Here is a 20,624-nt window from a genome sequence, read left to right as displayed (position 1 = left end):
TCATTTATTTTCTTTTATGGTTCTTAGTTTCTGGGGGTATGTTAAAACCATTGACTTGAAAAGACGTGGCATTCAATGATTTTTGCTGTAATTGAAATCTACACAATTCATTGTTCTTGCTTCTGAATTTATTTTTACAAACTTCAAATATAATAAAAATTTCTCGAAAAAAGAAAAAAAAGAGATAAGTGAAGGCAACTAGCTAAACTAGATTCATCAAGGACAATTTACATGTTCGCTTGCTTCAATTGAATCACAACAACAAAAAATAGTTTACTTCATTTTTTTTTCTCTCTCTTTTGTTTTCTTCATATATTTATTTATTTTGTGGTTTCATTGACCATATATATACGACCCCGCCCCCCCCTTCCCCAACCATGCATTCAAATCAAACAAAATAAAAGTCCCATCTCATATTTACCATGATTGATTTTGAACAAATTAAAAAAGTGTTACATGCAAACACTCTTTCAAATGTTCATAGAAACTTGAGTATAATCATCAGATAATCCTCTTGTAGAATAAAAATCATCATCCCCATCTCTCTCTTTTACTTCCTCAATCCTCTCCATTGCTTCCTTCATATCAAACCTTTTTTCCATATCAAGATCACAACATCCCAATGCTATGTTCAATAACTTCATCATTTCCCCCTCCGAATTCGTCGTACCCCTCATGTCCTTCTCGAATACATCTACCTCCGTCATGTCCTCGTTAACCACGGACCGTACCCAGGTGGCCAAATCCGTGTCACTTCCTTTGCCTTGTTGTAAGAAATTTGATGGGAATTTGCCCGTTATGATCTCGAGGATTAATATTCCGAACGTCCACACGTCGTTTTTACGAGTGATTCGACCGCTATGCTTGAATTCGGGTGATTTGTAAGCAATCATGTGTTCTTGAGCGTGTTCTAGATTTACTACAGGTAGTAACGCGTAGTCTGTGAGTAGGGGCTCATACCACTCGTTTAGAAGTACGTTCGAGGATTTCAAGTGACCGTGGGGTGCTGTCAAGCTTGGTAGCTCGTTGTAGAGGTACAATAGTCCTTTCGCTACTCCCTTCACGATTTTTAATCGAGTTGGCCAATCAAGGTTTGGTTGTCTCCGCGATTTATTACCTGAAAGAAAAATATATTATCAGATAGTTCACCACAATAAAAACTTAATATCTTAGATGAGATGATCTCATAGAAAACAACAATTGAGCCCTCTTTCTTTAAATGATTAATCTTTTAAATGCGACTATTACAAATTATAATAGTAATTTTTACATAAGGGGCAAGTCAAGTCAATATCAACTCGATTACTAAAAAAATGGTGGGTTTAATAAAGACAAAAGTGTACTAGTGACTTATGAAATCAAACTCTAATAATTTGAAATTGAGATATTAGGAACATACTTTGAATAGAAAAACAAACTGGTACCAAAGCGATACCTATGTAATTAAATTCGTGACATAACCTAGCTAGAGGTAAAGTTTATGGAGACCAAATTAATCATTTATCATATCGCAATATGTATCATAACCTTGATTTTCGAAAAAATGTGAAAGTAATACATAGAAGAAGGTTGTCAAATAGGTAGGTTGGACTGAAATTGAACATATTTAAAGCAAATCCAATCTGTCCAATTCTTATTAAATTTTAAATTCTTTGTTTATTTTCTTATAATTTGCTTGAGTATTTAATAATTTTTTCTTTATATTACGACTACATATAACATATCAAATAAAAATAAAAAGAATATTTAGATAAAGTCTCCCGTAGATCAATTTGAACTGCATATCAATTTAATTTTAATATTAAATTAAAAAAATCAAAATTATCTGAGTTGGACAAATCATAATTTTATAAGTTAATTTTAACATCGTCATAACTTAAAAAGTATAAAGTACGTACCATGAAGATGAACTGCAAGGCTGACATTGTTGACATACTCTGAGACCAAAAGTTTTTCCTCCTTCCTATAGTAAAAAGCTACAACAGGAAGCAAGTTTTTATGACTCAACCTCCCTAGCCTTCTCATATGTTCATGAAAATCTTCCTTGCCTACATTATTCATTTGCCTAAACCTTTTGACAACCATAACACGTCCCATGCTAAGTGCAGCTTTATAAGTAGATCCAAATACACCACTACCCAATATTTCAGCTGAAGCCTTTAATAGATCTGGCAAATCAAACTTTTCAATGTCGTCTTTTAAGAATAGAAGTTTCTGAACTGCTTGTTGTACTTCAGGCCTCTTATTATTATTTGGTCCACCGGCTCCATCTGGGGAACGGTCAGGAGCAGAGGCAGCCATTACTTGGCTGCCCTGTTCCATCTTGTTTAGATCTGCTGTTGCTGCTGAGGGCGCTCTTGTCTGGTGAGTGGCGCCCCCTGCAACAGCTCCAGAAGGTGTAGGTGTTGGTCTTGTTTCGGTTTCAGGAGTCTGCTTGCGCTGGCGAAGAATGATGATAACAACAACAATTGCTGCAACTGCTGCTGCAACTGCGATAATCACCAATATAATTTTCCAAAGAGCTATCTTTGGTTCACTCGTGCATTTCGACAATGGCCCATCACAAAGATCATTACCTGTATCATTACCAATTGAATAAAATGAGAGGATGTTTACTTATCCTCCATTTTGTGTGACATTTTTCTATTCTTTGAGATTAAATTGGATCAGATCAACAATATTTAAAAACTACAATAAAAAAATAGAGAATGGTTTAAAATATTATTAAAATATGTGAAATTGAATTAAAATGCTCTAGGTTAATATTTTGATCCAAAAATATTCTTGCAGTTCATTTTTTATTTCAAAATCCTCCTATACCTACTTTTGGGTCAAAAATATTTTTTTTCCTAATAAATAAATTATTTATTTACTTTTGAAACACATTCTTTTTCTAATAAAAATATTGTAACTCATCTCTAATTTTCATAAGATTATAGCAATCCTTCATTAATTTTCATTTGGATGTCCCTCCATTGCAATTTATGTGATATTTTTCACTTATTTGAAGCTAAATTGGCATAGATCAACTCATTTTTTAAAAATGTTTTGCCAAAATTTACACAGTTTAAATTTCGAAAAGCGAAAAGTGTCACATAAATTGGATAATTAATTCATGTGAAGACATTTGTGTAGGTTGGAGCTAGGATGATGAATGTTCAAAATGATTTAGTAAATGGAATATTCTACACATGAAAAAAGCAAAATGTATAAAAACTTACCTTCAAATGCTGAAGGTTTGAGACTAGTAAGGCCACGAGGAATTGGACCCTCAAGAGAGTTGTTAGAGAAATTCATATCCATAAGTCTCTCTTGAACAAAATCAGGTATTTGACCTTCAAATTTATTGTTTTCAAGCCTCAATTCTGTGAGCTTAGGCAATTGACCCAAAACAGATGGGATTTTACCAGTAAATTGATTGTTAGCAAGATGAAGTTTTTTAAACCAATGCATCCCTTCAAAAGCACTATTGTCAATTTGTCCAGAGAACTTGTTATTTGTGAAATAAGCCGTTTTCAACCCCGCAAGTTTACTCAAATTCGGTAATGGTCCTTCGAAATTATTGTTCATGACACTTATAGTCCTGAAATTAGGCAAATCTTTAAGAGCATCCACATCGATTGTCCCTCCTAACCCTTTATTCTCCAATTGCAACCCGAAAACAAATCCATTTTCGCAAATAACGTTATCCCAATTAGGCTTATCGGTATTTTTATCGCAAGGCGATACGTTTGGATTCCAATTAGCGATCGCGTCATTTTTTTGCAAGGACTTGCTAAATCGAAAGAGAATCTCTGCCTCAGAATTCTCCGATTTGGCCGGGATGACAACTAGTAATAATAACACGGCAAGGAACAAGAGATGGTGGTGGTGATGATGACGACGATTGTGGTTGCTATAATGATGAGCTGCAGACATTGCATAGACTAGTGGTAGGGGTGCGCGCACTTGTGGGTGCGCGCCCTTTACAAAGGGCAATTACAAATGAGAAATAATTATATGATTTATGGGGCATGCAAAGAAAGTTTCAACATCTCTAGGGGAATGGGATTGTGTAGGCATGCATGGGGAAGCACAAAGGGGGAGAGAGATGGGAGGGAGGGAAGGAGGGAGAAGCTCAATAGAGTTTGAGAGGTGCTAAGAGTGTGCTTGGAGAAATGGACAAATGGGAAGTGGGGAGTTCAAAGTTGACAATGTCATCTATGGTCTTTGATGTGTTACATCAGAAAACTACGCTTTGCCATTGTAATCTATTAAAGTGTTATTTGAATCTTGAGATTTTAAATATGTTTCGTAAAAATATAATTTTTTTTGAAAAAGACTATTATCTATAAAAAATAATACTTATTATTTTTTAAATACTAAAAAAGAAATTAGTTCTTTTCCTATTAAATGCTCTCGAATGTTTTGCCTTGAGATGATAGAATGAACTCATGATATTCCTTTGATCACAATGTATGTGAATGGGTTTGGAGTATCGCTTCACACCTCGCGGTACTTACACCTCTCGCCTATCGAAGTTCTGTTCAAAATTTTCGTGCCTAAGAAGCCGAGGCAATCTCGATTGAAGCCAATTCAATATTTTCCTACTCAATTTTATTTGTAGAAATAACACTCGATCAAAGGGGAGCATAAGCAAGTTCAGTGGTAGAAACCTGATCGATTTGGAATATTTGTTCTTCAACGAAAAGCATGGGATCAAAAAGGCAAAATAATAATACACTACATAAAAAAAAACTGGAATTAGATCTTGGAAATAATCGACTCAAGCTCATCATAATGCGGTCGCCCTCACTAAACCAACTTGAATGTGGGTTAAAATATAGAATTTTCAGTATGAAATTGAGTGATTTGTAGGAGAAGGATATCTCTTCCACAAATCTCAAAAGTTTAACAATTATCCTGATTGATTTCAATATAATCCTGGGGGAAGAATGATCTTAGGAATTGTAGGATTAGTAGTAGCCTTTTCTTCTATTTCAATTCCATCATCAAAATACCTTTTTTTTTTTTACATCTGCACTTTACTTAGGGTGGCTCAAGGTAACGTTAGTAAATCGTTTACTTCAGGCATCCAAAATTTTGAGGTTTTAAAAAATTTTAATACTGAATTTTATGATTTAATTTTCATTTAATACAATATTGAATATTGTTAAATAAAAAAAAGGTACAAAATGTATATAACAAACAAAGAAAGAAAAACTATCTACCTTTTATCAAAAATATTTTAGAATTTTAAATTAAACAACTCATATCTTTATATTAATAAATAAAACTTTTACAACAACATCCAATATAATGTATTACAAATAAATGACTAATTTCTTATTAACTTTTATAAATAATAATGGGCTTTATGTCTTTTAAATATTACACGAAAAATAAGTAATATGTGGAACTTTGTTTCCGGACCAACGTATTGGATCCTTTCTTATTAGTCTTTTAAGTTATACTACATATTTTTGGTCGTTTGTATTTTTTTAACTCACTATAACATATTTTGTCTATAGTTACACAGGACCAAAATTTAGTGACAAACTCTAAATCTTATCCATAAAAATGTATTTATAAGAATGAGATTATTTTTTGATGCCTAAATAGATACATGAACTTATTCTTATTACAAAATAGTAAATATCTGGTCTCTAATTGAATAAAAAGATATATCTCTTATATGTAAACTAGATGAGATTTGACCGTGTTATTTGTTGACTAAAGGCTTGGTTAGTCAAGCTACCATGGCTAATTAATGGTAGTTAAGCTAACAAGAGCAGTTAATTAGTTGTTAGATACTAACTAATTAGTTGTTAGTTAGTTATAGATACTGTTAGAGTGTATATGTACAAAATACACAAATCAGTCTAAATACATATATAGGTACATGTATCAGTAAAAGGATACAAGAAGATATTTTTCTTTCTCTTTCTATTTTTCTCTCTAAACTCAGACCATCTCTCTCTAGCTTTGTTTCTTTTCTTCTCCTCTGTTTTCCTCCATTAATGGAGCACTGATAACCTCCATTAATGGAGTTTTAGCATGGTATCAGAGTCTGCACTACGATCTACTAAGTGCGGCAACCTCCTGCTGAGATTCAAAGCCAAGGAGCACTAGAATCGCAAGTCAGCGGCTAAGAGGAAACAACAACAAACAAAGGAAAATGGCGATTACAACTGAATTTGAAGCTGGATCTACGGAAACCAGCAACCAAAACACAAACGTCACCACCGAGGCAGCTCGATTCAACATTCCGGTGGAGTATCACTAGGTTGAAGATAGAGTGGATGATTGTGGTCTATCACCGGAATGTTGAATCGAGCTGCCTCGGTGGTGACGTTTGTGTTTTGGTTGCTGGTTTCCGTAGATCCAGCTTCAAATTCAGTTGTAATCGCCATTTTCCTTTGTTTGTTGTTGTTTCCTCTTAGCCGCTGACTTGCGATTCTAGTGCTCCTTGGCTTTGAATCTCAGCAGGAGGTTGCCGCACTTAGTAGATCATAGTGCAGACTCTGATACCATGCTAAAACTCCATTAATGGAGGTTATCAGTGCTCCATTAATGGAGGAAAATAGAGGAGAAGAAAAGAAACAAAGCTAGAGAGAGATGGTCTGAGTTTAGAGAGAAAAATAGAAAGAGAAAGAAAAATATTTTCTTGTATCCTTTTACTGATACATGTACCTATATATGTATTTAGACTGATTTGTGTATTTTGTACATATACACTCTAACAGTATCTATAACTAACTAACAACTAATTAGTTAGTATCTAACAACTAATTAACTGCTCTTGTTAGCTTAACTACCATTAATTAGCCATGGTAGCTTGACTAACCAAGCCTTTAGTCAACACTCCCCTTCAAGCTCATGGCTTAAACAAGTCTAGTAATCCTAAGCCATTCATCAGTAGTTGATGTTGGGCTTTGCCGAGGCTCTTTGTGAGTAGATCAGCTAGTTAATTTCCAGTGGGTGTGAATTCAGTTTTCAGGACTCCTTGACATATTTTTTCCCTTACAAAGTGGCAATCTATGTCTATGTGTTTGGTTCTTTCATGAAATATTGGATTTGCAGCAATTTGTATGGCAGACTTGCTGTCACACACCATTTTGACTGGGAGTTAAACTTGAATGCCAAGTTCTTTGAATAAACCAATCAACCAAGTTACCTCAGCTGCACAGTTTACCATACTTCTAAATTCTGCTTCTGCTGAACTTCTAGAGACTGTCTCTTGTTTCTTAGACTTCCAGGATATGAGGCTTTCACCATATTTAACCACATATCCAGTGAAAGGTATAAGTCCAGGCCGGTGGCCAAAGGGTATAGCCAACAAGAGGGTCTTGACTACAGTGAGACCTTCAGCCCTATTGCAAAAATGGTTACTGTCAGATCTATTGTGGCTCTTACTGCTTCCAAAGGCTGGTGCATTCATCAAATGGATGTTCACAATGCTTTTCTCAATGGTGATCTCTTGGAGGAAGTATACATGGCTGTTCCTGCTGGCTTTGCAAGACAGGGAGAGCAAGGCAAGGTCTACAAACTCCACAAGTCACTCTATGGCCTCAAGCAGGCTCCCAGACAATGGAATCTTAAATTGACAGAAGCCTTGGTACAACTGGGGTTCATCCAGAGCCATTATGATTACTCACTATTTACTAGACAAGCTGAAGGTGGTATTGTCATTGTCCTAGTCTATGTAGATGATCTCTTAATTACTGGCAACAAACAACATCTGATAGACTGCACAAGGAGTGACCTGCAGAAGAAATTCAAGATGAAGGACCTAGGAGAACTTAAATTTTTCCTTGGGATTGAAGTTGCCAGATCCAGCAAAGGCATACATCTATCTCAAAGGAAATATGCACTGGAACTAATAGCTGAAACTGGTCTAGGAGGAGCCAAGCCTGCAGCTACACCACTTGAACAAAATCTAAAACTGACCTCTGCCAAGTATGATGAAGCTGTTATTCCAAAAGGAGAACATGAAGACCCTGCACTGAAGGATCCTGACAGGTATCAAAGGTTAGTAGGAAGACTCCTATATCTTACTATGACCAGGCCTGATCTTGCATTTTTAGTCCAGAAGCTAAGCCAATATATGCATTGCCCCAAGGAATCACATATGGATGCAGCACTCAGAGTAGTCAGATACATCAAAGAAGCTCCAGGGCTTGGGCTATTCATGCCATCAGAGGCATTAGAACAGCTCATTGCTTATTGTGACTCAGACTGGGGTGCATGCCTGGAGACCAGGAGGTCAGTCACTGGATATGTGGTTAAATATGGTGAAAGCCTCATATCCTGGAAGTCTAAGAAACAAGAGACAGTCTCCAGAAGTTCAGCAGAAGCAGAATTCAGAAGTATGGCAAACTGTGCAGCTGAGGTAACTTGGTTGATTGGTTTATTCAAAGAACTTGGCATTCAAGTTGAACTCCAGTCAGAATGGTGTGTGACAGCAAGTCTGCCATACAAATTGCTGCAAATCCAATATTTCATGAAAGAACCAAACACATAGACATAGATTGCCACTTTGTAAGGGAAAAAATATGTCAAGGAGTCATGAAAACTGAATTCACACCCACTGGAAATCAACTAGCTGATCTACTCACAAAGAGCCTCGGCTAAGCCCAACATCAACTACTGCTGAATGGCTTAGGAGTACTAGACTTGTTTAAGCCATGAGCTTGAGGGGGAGTGTTGACCAAAGGCTTGGTTAGTCAAGCTACCATGGCTAATTAATGGTAGTTAAGCTAACAACAGCAGTTAATTAGTTGTTAGATACTAACTAATTAGTTGTTAGTTAGTTATAGATACTGTTAGAGTGTATATGTACAAAATACACAAATCAGTCTAAATACATATATAGGTACATGTATCAGTAAAAGGATACAAGAAGATATTTTTCTTTCTCTTTCTATTTTTCTCTCTAAACTCAGACCATCTCTCTCTAGCTTTGTTTCTTTTCTTCTCCTCTGTTTTCCTCCATTAATGGAGCACTGATAACCTCCATTAATGGAGTTTTAGCATTATTGCCCAACAAGTTGAATTCAATTACAACTCTTAGTGCAAAATAGTCATGACAACTTTATGAAAAGCCAAAGTAATTAAGTTAGAATTATCCAAATCTTCAAAGATAAACAAATATGTCCTAAAGCTTTAGAAAACACAAAATAGTTGAAATAGATAAATTTACGGACATACAAATTAGTGGAATCTACTTAAAGGAATTAAACTTCAAACTAATTCCGCAATAATAATGCAAGATGAGAAATTGGTCAGTCATTGTTAAATATTAACATGTCATCTACGTGATGTCAAGCGTAATTTGTGACTCTTGATATTGCTAAAAAGTTATTTTCTGTTGACACGATTGGATTCTCCCTTCCTGTTGTGTCTCTCACTGTTCACACGGTACAAGGATTACATAATTTAAATCAAACACATACAATAAAAAAGTACTCGAATTCTTTTGCAGTAGTTCATTTAATACATTCCATCTATTAATAATGCACATCAGAAGATTCTTGTATGAAATACTACAACAGTCTTTTTGTATCAATAATGGCCCAAATATATGCATTGATTACAGGACTTTGGCATACCCACAAGTCAGAAGACTCAATAGTGAGTGTTTGAACCGCTTCAATCATCAGAGAGCTGAAAAACACCAAATCTATTGGATGAGAGAAAATTTATCACCAAGTCCATGTTTAGTCAATGCAAGCTCAAAGTAGAACTTGGAACAAAAGAGAGCATGAATCAGAAATGATAATCCCATCGTAGGTAATCTAGAAGAATAAAATGTTCTTCCTTCCAAATGTGTCTCATCTGGAAGGATAAAATGTTCTTTTTTTTAAATGTATCTCCAGTTTTTTCCAGCCACATTGAGTCTTACAAAATTTGAGATACATTTGGAAGGAACAACATTTTATTCTTCAAGGACATTTTGTGCAACATCTGAGAAGCTATCCATGCTAATGTAATAGAACTACTATCAAAAGCTTTATAGCAGAAGCATTTACAAGCATATGGCCAACTAAAAAGAATAGGAAGGAATAGTCTATTCAATAGACATAACTTGTCATGTCAAGAAGTATATACGTAAACAGATAGAGGATACAAGTTATTTAAAGGGTCATATAACCAATATGGTGCCTAGTATACCTGTGAATAGTTCTATAAACTCCTATTTTATTGGAACATATGTTGAAGTTTCGATAGAAAACAAAGCCACCCCATACCAAAAAATAATACAAAGTTTAGGGAGAGATAAAAAAGAATGTCATGTTCAGTATTTGTAAATGTAGAAAGTGGTGGAAGAGATCTTCAATTTGGGTAAATATGAAAAAACTTATCATTTATATAAGTCTACAAACATTAAAACTAAAGTGCATCCAAATTTTTAATGAAAACTTTATCACTAACATTTTACAATAGAAAAGAATGTGCCAATAACTTACAAATCTGTCCTGGTCTCTATGTAGTAACCATCAAGCACACTTGATAAGAGCAGTTCAAGTAGCGGATCTGTGCAATTTCTTACACCTCTTAGTTTTCATATGAGATCTCTGTTCTTTTGAGATCTGAATAATCAAAAAATTCTTGCTACATCCTTTTCAATTTGTTTGTTGCCTTTCTTTCTCCAAATGAGATATCAATGACAAAAATATTTTAATGGGATATTTCAGAGAGGTCTTGAAAAATATGTAAGACAAAATAAATTTTAAAAAATTGTCACGACTTGATTTCTCAGGCGTGATGGCACCTGCTGTAACACCCCTCAAAATTCTTTACTAGAATTCGAACCCTTCTTCGTATACGTGTAGGATCAAACTCGACCATTGTGAAGTGTATGCATGGATTAGGATGAGTTCCCAAGGAATTGAAGAGTGTTAGAGGTGATGTGGGGTCATGAATGATCCCTAGAACCAAGCTAAGCCCAAAGAATTCGTCCTGGCTAAGTTTTAGAATGAGTTCGTAGAAGGGTCAACTTCTAACGACCATGTCGTTTGAAATATGAAGATCTGGGTGGACCACAACCTCTTAAATTAAAGGTCTTCGAGTCTTCTTTCCAACGCTGCCAAAAATATAATTTTTGGAGTTCGGAGTCAAAAGTTATAACTCTCCTAAGACGGACTAGTACTGCAGGAATTTCAGGCCTGGGTGACAACTACTAGAAACTTGGGCTTGGCACCACAGTGGCGCGACGCGCCACTATCGCGCCATAAAATAACCTCAGTAGTTTGGTCCTTGGCGCGATGCGCCACTATTGGGTTGCAGGGTTTTTAAGCCTATTCGACTTGGCGCTGCAGTGGCGCGACGCGCCACTATCGCGCCAGGAGCGTTTTAGCCTGTTTTCCAGATTTTTGGAGAAAGGGCAATTTGGGTATTTACCAAATTATATGTATACACAAGCCTTGAATGTTTTTGGATCATTATTTCAGTTCCTCTCTCTCTTTAAAAGCCCTAGAAATTTTCCTCTCTTCTTCTTCTTCTCCATTTCCAACAAGGATTGCTTCAAGAGCTTCAAAGATTCAAGCTTTCCATTGAAGACCCAACACCAAGGTGTTCGTCAAGGCTTCACTAAGGTATGTAAGGCTATTCAAAGCATGGGTTGAGTCCACCCATGTGCCCTACATCTTCTTTGAAATTGATTGTTCATAGGAATGAAGTTTATTGATAGAGTTAGGTCCAAATAGGTCCTTTTCATCTATTACCCTAATTTCTATTATGTTGATGTTGTGGAGTCAAGAAAGTGATGTGCTACATGTTGGTATGAGTTGATTGAGATGAGAGGTCGATCATATGTTGTTAATTTCTTAACTATGTTGATTATGTTAAATGTTAATTTTCTTAAATACGTTGTTTATCTTGAATTGTTGATTTAAAACCTTGGAGTTGTGATGAGTCCCAAAAGATTTGTTAAATGAATAGAGTAATGATTGGATAGGTTTGTATGTTGTTATAAATGCATATTTAATCTACTCTTGAAAGATATGATTGGGATTTATCGGATAGTATGATTGGGAGAGGTTTGATTGTGATAGAGTCGATGAGTTGACAAGGTTTTAAATGAGACTTGTCGATATGATTTGATTGAGTTGATTGGATGGAGTTTTATGAGCATTGAGTCTTGGGAGAAGTATCGAGCACCGAATTGGGTAAGAGTAAGTAATAACTCGAATCCAATAACTACGTCGCCAAACATAGGAGGGGATTGAACCGTTAAAGTCGGATGTTTTCCCAAATTTATTGTCCTGACATTATAGGACTTGGTTGGATTGGATCCATGATTGGTTGATTCGTTCATACCCTGGCAAAGTATGAACAGACGCGGAAACAACGTCGGTTTGTTGCACTATCGCTGGCTCATAAGTGATGGTTGTCGGATAAGAGAAACTCTCATATAGGTCTTGATAGTACTCTGAGTCGGATTGAGTTGAATGGTATGTGATTGGTCCCGTCTAAACCATATTCTTGTTTAAGACTTAGGACACTTGATTGAGTTGTTATTTCTCTTGAGTTGAGATTCCGAGTTAATTTGATTCTTCCTTGGTGTTGTTTCATTCGGCCATTTTACATACTCGTACATTTCATGTACTGACGCCATTTGGCCTGCATTATTTCATGATACAGAGATAGGTACTAGAGATCATCAACCGATGCACCGTTGAAGATCTCCCCACTTCCCGCTGGTTTGTGAGTCCTCTTAGTCTCCAGAGTATGCCGAGATTATCTTTATAGCATTGTTTTGTCACTTTTATTTTGATTGTTGGTAGCCATGGGTTTGTCATCGGTACCTCCTAGATTGTTGATAGAGGCTTCATAGACTAGAGTGTGGGAATGATGAGTCATTCGTTTGACTAGTTTTATTCTAGCTGATTATCGATTTGATAGTTGTTTGGCCTTTGGCCCTATATTATGGATAGTATTCCTATGATTGAGTCTTCTGCCGATAGAATATGAATGAATGAAAGTGTGACTGGACCAGGTGGTTCGCTTGAAGGCCAAAAATGGCTTTCGAGTGCCGGTCACGCCTAGGGTACCCTCCCAGGGCGTGATAAACATGGTATCAGAGCACAGAGTTTAAGAGTCCTAGGGAGTCTATGAAGCCATGTCTAGTAGAGTCTTGCTTATGGGTGTGTTGTGCACCACACTTATAATCAGGAGGCTATAAGACATTAAGAATTGTTTCACTTCTTTCATACTTTGAATTCGTGCGCTAGAGTTAAACTCTATAAAAATTCCTTTCTAATTCGTGCATTTATACGTTACAGATAATGCCTCCTAAGCATACTGCTATCTAGAGGAACGCTGATAATGCAGAGATGCCACAGTCAGAGGTACGCCCATCTAGGGCTAGGGGATGACCTGCGAGGTATGTGGAGGCACCTCAAATGCCTACTACTCCGCCTGCACTATCTTCGGAAGCAGACTTTAGAGGAGCGATTGCCATGCTCACTCAACTAGTAGCTGCCCGAAATGGTAACTAGAGTTCGCCAACTCTTAGCTCTAGTTCTCAAGAGCCGTCTGCTGCCACCAGAATTAGAGACTTTCTGAGAATGAATCCGCCGGCATTCACGGGTTCTAAAGTTGATGAAGATCCCCAGAATTTTATTGATGAGATGTGGAAGATCCTGAAAGCTATGCATGCTATGGAGATCGAGGGGGTTGAGTTGGTATCTTATCAACTCAAAGATGTGGCAAACATTTGGTATAACCAATGGGAACAAGGTAGAGGTGAGGATGCTGAACCTGCTATGTGGGATAAATTTGAGGGAGCCTTTCTTGACCATTTCTTTCCCAGAGAATTGAGGGAAGCGAAGGTGGAAGAATTTGTGAATCTGAAATAAGAAAGTATGACTGTTAAGGAGTATAGTCTAAAGTTCATCCAACTATCCAGATATGCTCCAGAAATGATCCTAGATGTGAGGTTGAAGATGAGAAAATTTGTCTCCGGCTTGGGAAGACATGTGAAGAAGGAGTGCAAAGAGGCATTATTAATCTCCGACATGGATATTTCAAGATTAATGGTGTATGCTCAACAGGTGGAGGATGAGAAGAGGAAAGACAGAGAGGAGCATCTGAGTAAGAAGGCAAAATCAGTGGGGCATGAGAATGAACAGAGGCAAAACAAGGGCAATAGGTCCTTCTTTCAGAAAAGGCCTTCCAACTATGCCTCATTTACCGCCAGTGCACCTATGCCACAAAACAGGTATGATCAGCAGGGACAGAGTCGCCAGAATTTTAGACCTCAGGGTTCTCAATCCCAGGCTAGCATGGGTCAAGGTTCGCAAGGGAAGCCACCATGCGGCAAGTGCGGTAAGCTCCACTTGGGGGAGTGCAGAGCGGAAAGGGTTAATTATTATAAATGCTGCTAAATGGATCATTTTCAGAAGGAGTATCCAACATGGGGGAACAGAGCCCACTATTTTACCACCGCACGACCAGCTAGAGGTAACCAAAGGGGCACTACTTCAAGTGCGAGCGGAGGTACAAACCGTCTATATGCCATGGGTAGTCGCCAAGATCAGAAGGACTCCCCAAACATCGTAACGGGTATGATTCGAGTCTTTTCTCTTGACTGTTATATTTTGATGGATCCGGGTGCCACGCTATATTTTGTGACTCCTTACGTGGCAAGTAAATTCAATAGAAATCCTGAATGTCTTCGTGAGCCTTTCTGCGTAGCTACTTTTGTCGGTGATTTTATCTTAGCTGAGAAAGTCTATAGAGATTGCACTGTGTCAATCCATCACAAGGATACCTTGGCTGACTTAGTTGAGTTAGACATGGTTGATTTTGATGTGATCCTTGGCATGGACTGGCTTTATGTCTGTTATGCCTCTATTGATTGTAGGACTCAGATTGTCAAGTTCAAATTCCCGAATGAGGCGGTCATAGTGTGGAAGGGTAGTCCTGTCATACCTAAGGGTAAGTTTATTTCATACCTTAGGGCCAGAAAGCTAATCTCAAAAGGGTGTATTTATCATATTGTCCGAGTGAAAGATGACAAGGTTGAGTCTCCATCTCTTGAGTCGGTTCCGATTGTCAATGAGTTTCCCAAAGTCTTTCCTAAAGACCTGCCCAGAGTCCCTCCTGATAGGGAGATCGACTTTGGGATTGATGTTCTTCCTGATACCTAGCCTATCTCAGTCTCTCCATATTGAATGGCTCCGGCTGAGTTGAAAGAATTGAAAGAACAGTTGAAAGACTTGTTAGATAAGGGATTCATTAGGTCGAGTGTCTCACCATGGGGTGCTCCGATCCTATTCGTGCAAAAGAAAGATGGGTCCCTTAGAATGTGTATTGACTACAAGCAGCTGAACAAGGTCACCATAAAGAACAAATACCCTCTCCCCAAGATAGATGATTTATTTGACCAACTTCAGGGTGCCACCTATTTCTCAAAGATAGACCTAAGATCGGGCTACCATCAGTTGAAGGTGAGGGAGTGTGATATCCCAAAGACAGCTTTTCGGACCCGTTATGACCATTTTGAGTTCTTGGTGATGTCTTTCGGGTTGACTAATGCCCCCGCAGCTTTTATGGATCTCATAAATCGAGTATTTAAATCATATCTTGGTATGCTTGTGATTGTATTCATAGATGATATTTTGGTTTACTCCAAGAATGAGGAGGAGCACGCCCATCATCTTAGAGTCGTCTTACAAACTTTGAAAGACCAGGTATTGTATGCAAAGTTCTCCAAATGTGAATTTTGGCTTGCGTCAGTGGCTTTTCTAGGCCATATTGTATCTGGAGATGGTATTCGAGTTGATGCTCAGAAGATTGAGGCAGTGAAAAATTGGCCCAGACCCACATCCCCAATAGAGATCAGGAGCTTCTTGGGTTTAGCCGGCTATTATCGAAGGTTTGTAGAGGGATTATTATCCATATCATCACCATTGACCAAGCTGACCCAAAAGAAGGCTAAGTTCCAATGGTCCGATGCTTGTGAGGAGAGTTTCCAGAAATTGAAGACCAAGCTAACCACTACTCCTATTCTAACTTTGCCCGAGGGAAGAAAGGATTTTGTGATCTATTGTGATGCGTCTGGAGTTGGTTTGGGCTGTGTGTTGATGCGAAGGGGGAAAGTGATAGCCTATGCTTTAAGACAGCTTAAGATTCATGAGAGAAATTACCCCACTCATGACCTTGAGCTGGCAGCTGTGGTATTTGCTCTAAAAATTTGGTTCCACTATTTGTATGGGGTGTATGTTGACGTGTTCACCAATCATAAGAGTTTACAAAATGTCTTCAGCCAGAAGAAACTCAATCTGAGGCAAAGAAGATGGCTCGAGCTACTCAAAGACTATGATATGAGCATCCTCTACCATCCAGGTAAAGCTAACGTTGTTGCTGATGCTCTTAGAAGGTTGTCTATGGGTAGCACTGTCCATATAGAGGAGGGAAGGAAAGAATTGGAGAAGGATGTACATAGGTTAGCTCGATTGGGAGTTCGTGTTGAAGAGAAAAATGAAGGCGGAGTTAATGTTCGGGATGGGTCTGCATCCTCACTTGTGGAAGAGGTAAAGAAGAAACAAGACCAAGATCCCATCCTTCTCCAGTTGAAGGAAGTTGTTCACAAGCAAGAGGTGATGGTTTTTACCAAAGGGGGAGATGGTGTATTAAGGTACCAAAATAGATTATGTGTACCAGATGTCGATGATGTTCGAGAGAGGATTATGGCCGAAGCGCATAGTTCCAGATACTCTATTCATTCTGCCTCTACAAAGATGTACCATGACTTGAGGGAAGTTTATTGGTGGAGTGGAATGAAGAGAGATATTACGGAATTTGTTTCCAAGTGCCCAAATTGCCAACATGTTAAAGTTGAGCATCAAAGGCCATGTGGATTAGCTCAAAACATAGAAATTTTGGAATGGAAGTGGAAAATGATCAACATGGACTTTATTACAGGTTTTCCGAGGTCACAAAAGCAACATGATTTGATTTGGGTAATTGTGGATAGAATGACGAAATCAGCTTATTTCTTGGCAGTTAGGACTACTGACACCGCAGAAGATTATGCAAAATTATACATTCAGGAGATCATCAGATTGCACGGGGTTCCCCTGTCTATCATCTCAGACTGAGGAGCTCAATTCACTCCCCAATTTTGGAGATCTTTTCAAAAGGGACTGGGTTCGAAGGTGAACCTTAGTACGACCTTTCATCCCCAAACAGATGGCCAAGCGGAGCGCACCATCCAGACGTTGGGGGATATGTTGAGGGCATGTGTACTTGACTTCAAAGGAAATTGAAATGATCACTTACCTCTCATAGAGTTTGCATATAATAATAGCTATCATGCAAGCATTTAAATGGCTCATTATGAATCTTTGTATGGGAGGAGGTGTAGGTCACCAATTGGGTGGTTTGAAGTTGGTGAAGCTGAATTGATTGGGCTTGATTTTGTTCACCAAGCTATGAAAAAAGTGAGAGTTATTCAAGGTAGGCTAAAGACAGCCCAAAGCCGTCAAAAATCTTACACCGATGTGAGGAGGAGAGACTTAGAGTTTGAGTTGGATGATTGGGTGTACCTGAAAGTGTCACCCATGAAGGGCGTCATGAGGTTTGGAAGGAAGAGAAAGCTTAGTCCTCGATACATTGGTCCTTACCAAGTTGTGAGGAGGATAGGGAGTGTCGCTTATGAATTGGAGTTACCCTCGGAGCTAGCCGTCATTCATCCAGTATTTCATGTTTTGATGTTGAAGAAATGCTTGGGCGATCCCTTGCTGGTAGTCCCCATTGATAGTATAGGAGTTAAGGATAGCTTGTCCTATGAAGAGGTTCCGGTCCAAATTCTTGATCGCCAAATTCGCAAATTGAGGAACAAAGAGATCGCCTCAGTCAAAGTCTTGTGGAGAAATCAATTCGTTGAGGAGGCCACATGGGAAGTGGAGGAAGATATGAAATCTAAATATCCGCATCTATTCGTGCCTACCGATGAGAATGTTGAAGGTAATGTCCATCTTCTTGACTTGAATTCGTTTGTGCATTTTGAGTTTGGATAGTAATTATTTTGAGAATTTGATTGGTTGCATGACTGAATTCTGATTGTGAATTGTACCCTGAGTCCATCCTTGGTTTACTCGTCATTCGAGGATGAATGATCCCAAGGGGAAGATAATGTAACACCCCCTAAAATTCTTCACTAGGATTCGAACCCTTCTTCGTATACATATAGGATCGAACCCGATCATTGTGAAGTATATGCATGGATTAGGGTGAGTTCCCAAGGAATTGAAGAGTGTTAGAGGTGATGTGGGGTCATGAAGGATCCATAGAACAAGCTAAGCCCAAAGAATTCGTCCTAGCTAAGATTTAGAATGAGTTCGTATAAGGGTCGACTTCTAACGACCATGTCATTTGAAATATGAAGATCTAGGTGGTCGCGCCATAAAATAGCCTCAGTAGTTTGGTCCCTGGCGCGACGCGCCACTATTGGGTTGCAGGGTTTATAAGCCTATTCGACTTGGCGCTGCAGTGGCGCGACGCGCCACTATCGCGCCAGGAGTGTTTTAGCCTATTTTCCAGATTTTTGGAGAAAGGACAATTTGGGTATTTACCAAATTATATATATACACAAGCCTTGAACGTTTTTGGATCATTATTTCAGTTCCTCTCTCTCTCTAAAAGCCCTAGAAATTTTCCTCTCTTCTTCTTCTTCTCCATTTCCAACAAGGATTGCTTCAAGAGCTTCAAAGATTCAATCTTTCCATTGAAGACAATGTAAAAATGGCAACGCCGCCATGGATATCAGTAAACCGGTAACCTCAAACCATGAGAACCCTAAAAAGGAGCCACCCAGCCAGCTAGTAAACTCCCAGGGGCATGTCCCAACTAGCAAGAGTAACTCGGGGGCATTGATGAGGCAAGAAAGGTCGTCAACGCTCTGAATAGACAAGTAAAACAGAGCACATCCCAGATGCCTCTAATGTCTCAACTAGAAAAGAGAGTATGTTCTCAATGCCTCATAAGTTTCAAAACTAGTAAACAAGTAATCTAGGTGGTACGATTCTCGTTAAAACTAGTTTAAAAGTAGTAAAATCACGAGAAAGCCTTCTCAAAAGTAGTAATAAAAATTCCAATGTCAATACCAGGATAGTACCACAAATAAGTGAATATGCTCAATCAAATGCAAACATGCCATCACCAACATCTAAATAAGATACACACAACCATAAAGGAAATACCAAGTCTTAGCACACCAAAAAGTCAAGGGACTAACTTGGGAGCCAATCGCTCCTCAGATACGGCCTCGGGCCTAACAATAGATAATAGGTAAGATGGCATCATAATCCTATTGCTAAACAAAAGCAAAATAATTGAGACATAGATCAGAATCAGATAGGGAGAGAAATATCTCTAGGATCGATGGCTTAACCCAAAATATGCCACCTCAGCTCCCAATAAGCACAGCTAAGCCAAACCTATTACTACGACGAGCCCCAGAGGTCTTAGGCACTAGCATAAAGGGTATCCTACCTATAATAAGCACTACCGGATGATAGACCTAGCTTAGAGGGCAATAAGCACCTGATAAAGCACCAAAGGCTCAAACCTAGCCTAAGTCCATCAATAGCAATCCTACACATGATAATAATTCTAAGTCAATACCACAACCAAGGCCCACAGCCTAATCTAATAATTTTATGGGACTATTTTAGCCTAAAGCTCACCCGGGATCAAAAACAAAGGAATAGGATGAGGAGAACGCTAATCTTGGCAAATACTCACCTAAGTCACATGTAAAATATACTAAACGATATCTAATAGAGTCCAGTCAAAAGAGAGAGACCATAGCCTACCTCGAAGCCGAACATGCGTACTCCGAATCCACCAAAATGAAGCTCTCGACCTCTGAATCACCTCCAATCGATGCCACACTAATAAAATATTGATCACCTTATCAATACTAATGATTTGACACCAAATTCACATTTTTCAAAAATGAATCCAAAATTGGGTCTAAAACGAGATTGTGGAATCCGCATCGAAAATCCCAAATTCAATTTCGTGAAAATGTGCATTTGAGCTTAATGAAATTGTTTTGATGGTGCTTTACCTCAAAGCCGATGTATAATTTTGACCATTAATGGAGAATTCAAGAAGGAGGGCAACCACTTTGAGATGAAATTTACCTCAAAATGGTGCTTTATGAATCTCATCAAAACTCTTACGCATAGCCACAATTAATACGAACCCGCAGCATTTGGAATTGCCTTAATTGGAGCTCCCTAGCTCTAGAAATCATAAAAAAAGTAATGGAGGTCGGGCTGAAAAAAGGGGCTGATCCTTAATTAAAAGGACGAGTCAATTGACTATCGGGATTGCAAGAACCAGGTTCACGGACACGAAGGTCTACCTGAACATTCTTCGCGATCATGAGAACCAGGTTCGTGAATGCGAAGTTCTGCTGGACCATTCCTCGTGATCGCGAGAACCAGGTTCGCGAACGCGAAGAACCATCCATGATGCACCAGCAAGGGCTGCATCAACTGAATTTCAAGATTTGGGAAGACTCCGACATAGTTCTCAAAATTCTTTCGAAACCTCATGTGCGCAAAACTATGCTACATCACTAAATTCAATGTTTAGGACTCAACGGCGCACTCATAATTTCCATC

General features: G+C 38.4%; 1 protein-coding gene across 1 annotated transcript; it reads right to left on the bottom strand.

Moving 5' to 3' along the window:
* Positions 1–218: 218 nt before the first annotated feature.
* On the bottom strand, positions 219–4,011 carry LOC129880676 (pollen receptor-like kinase 1). Its single transcript, XM_055954824.1, has 3 exons — positions 3,222–4,011; positions 1,899–2,576; positions 219–1,117 (listed from the first exon to the last, which is right to left on the bottom strand). The coding sequence occupies exons 1-3, from the start codon at positions 3,916–3,918 to the stop codon at positions 471–473; spliced, it is 2,022 nt and encodes a 673-aa protein (XP_055810799.1). The 5' UTR covers positions 3,919–4,011; the 3' UTR covers positions 219–470.
* Positions 4,012–20,624: the final 16,613 nt, after the last annotated feature.

The sequence above is a fragment of the Solanum dulcamara genome, chromosome 2, assembly GCF_947179165.1.
Source record: "Solanum dulcamara chromosome 2, daSolDulc1.2, whole genome shotgun sequence".
NCBI classification, from domain to species: domain Eukaryota; kingdom Viridiplantae; phylum Streptophyta; class Magnoliopsida; order Solanales; family Solanaceae; genus Solanum; species Solanum dulcamara.
This window is presented reverse-complemented; position numbering and strand designations above follow the sequence as displayed.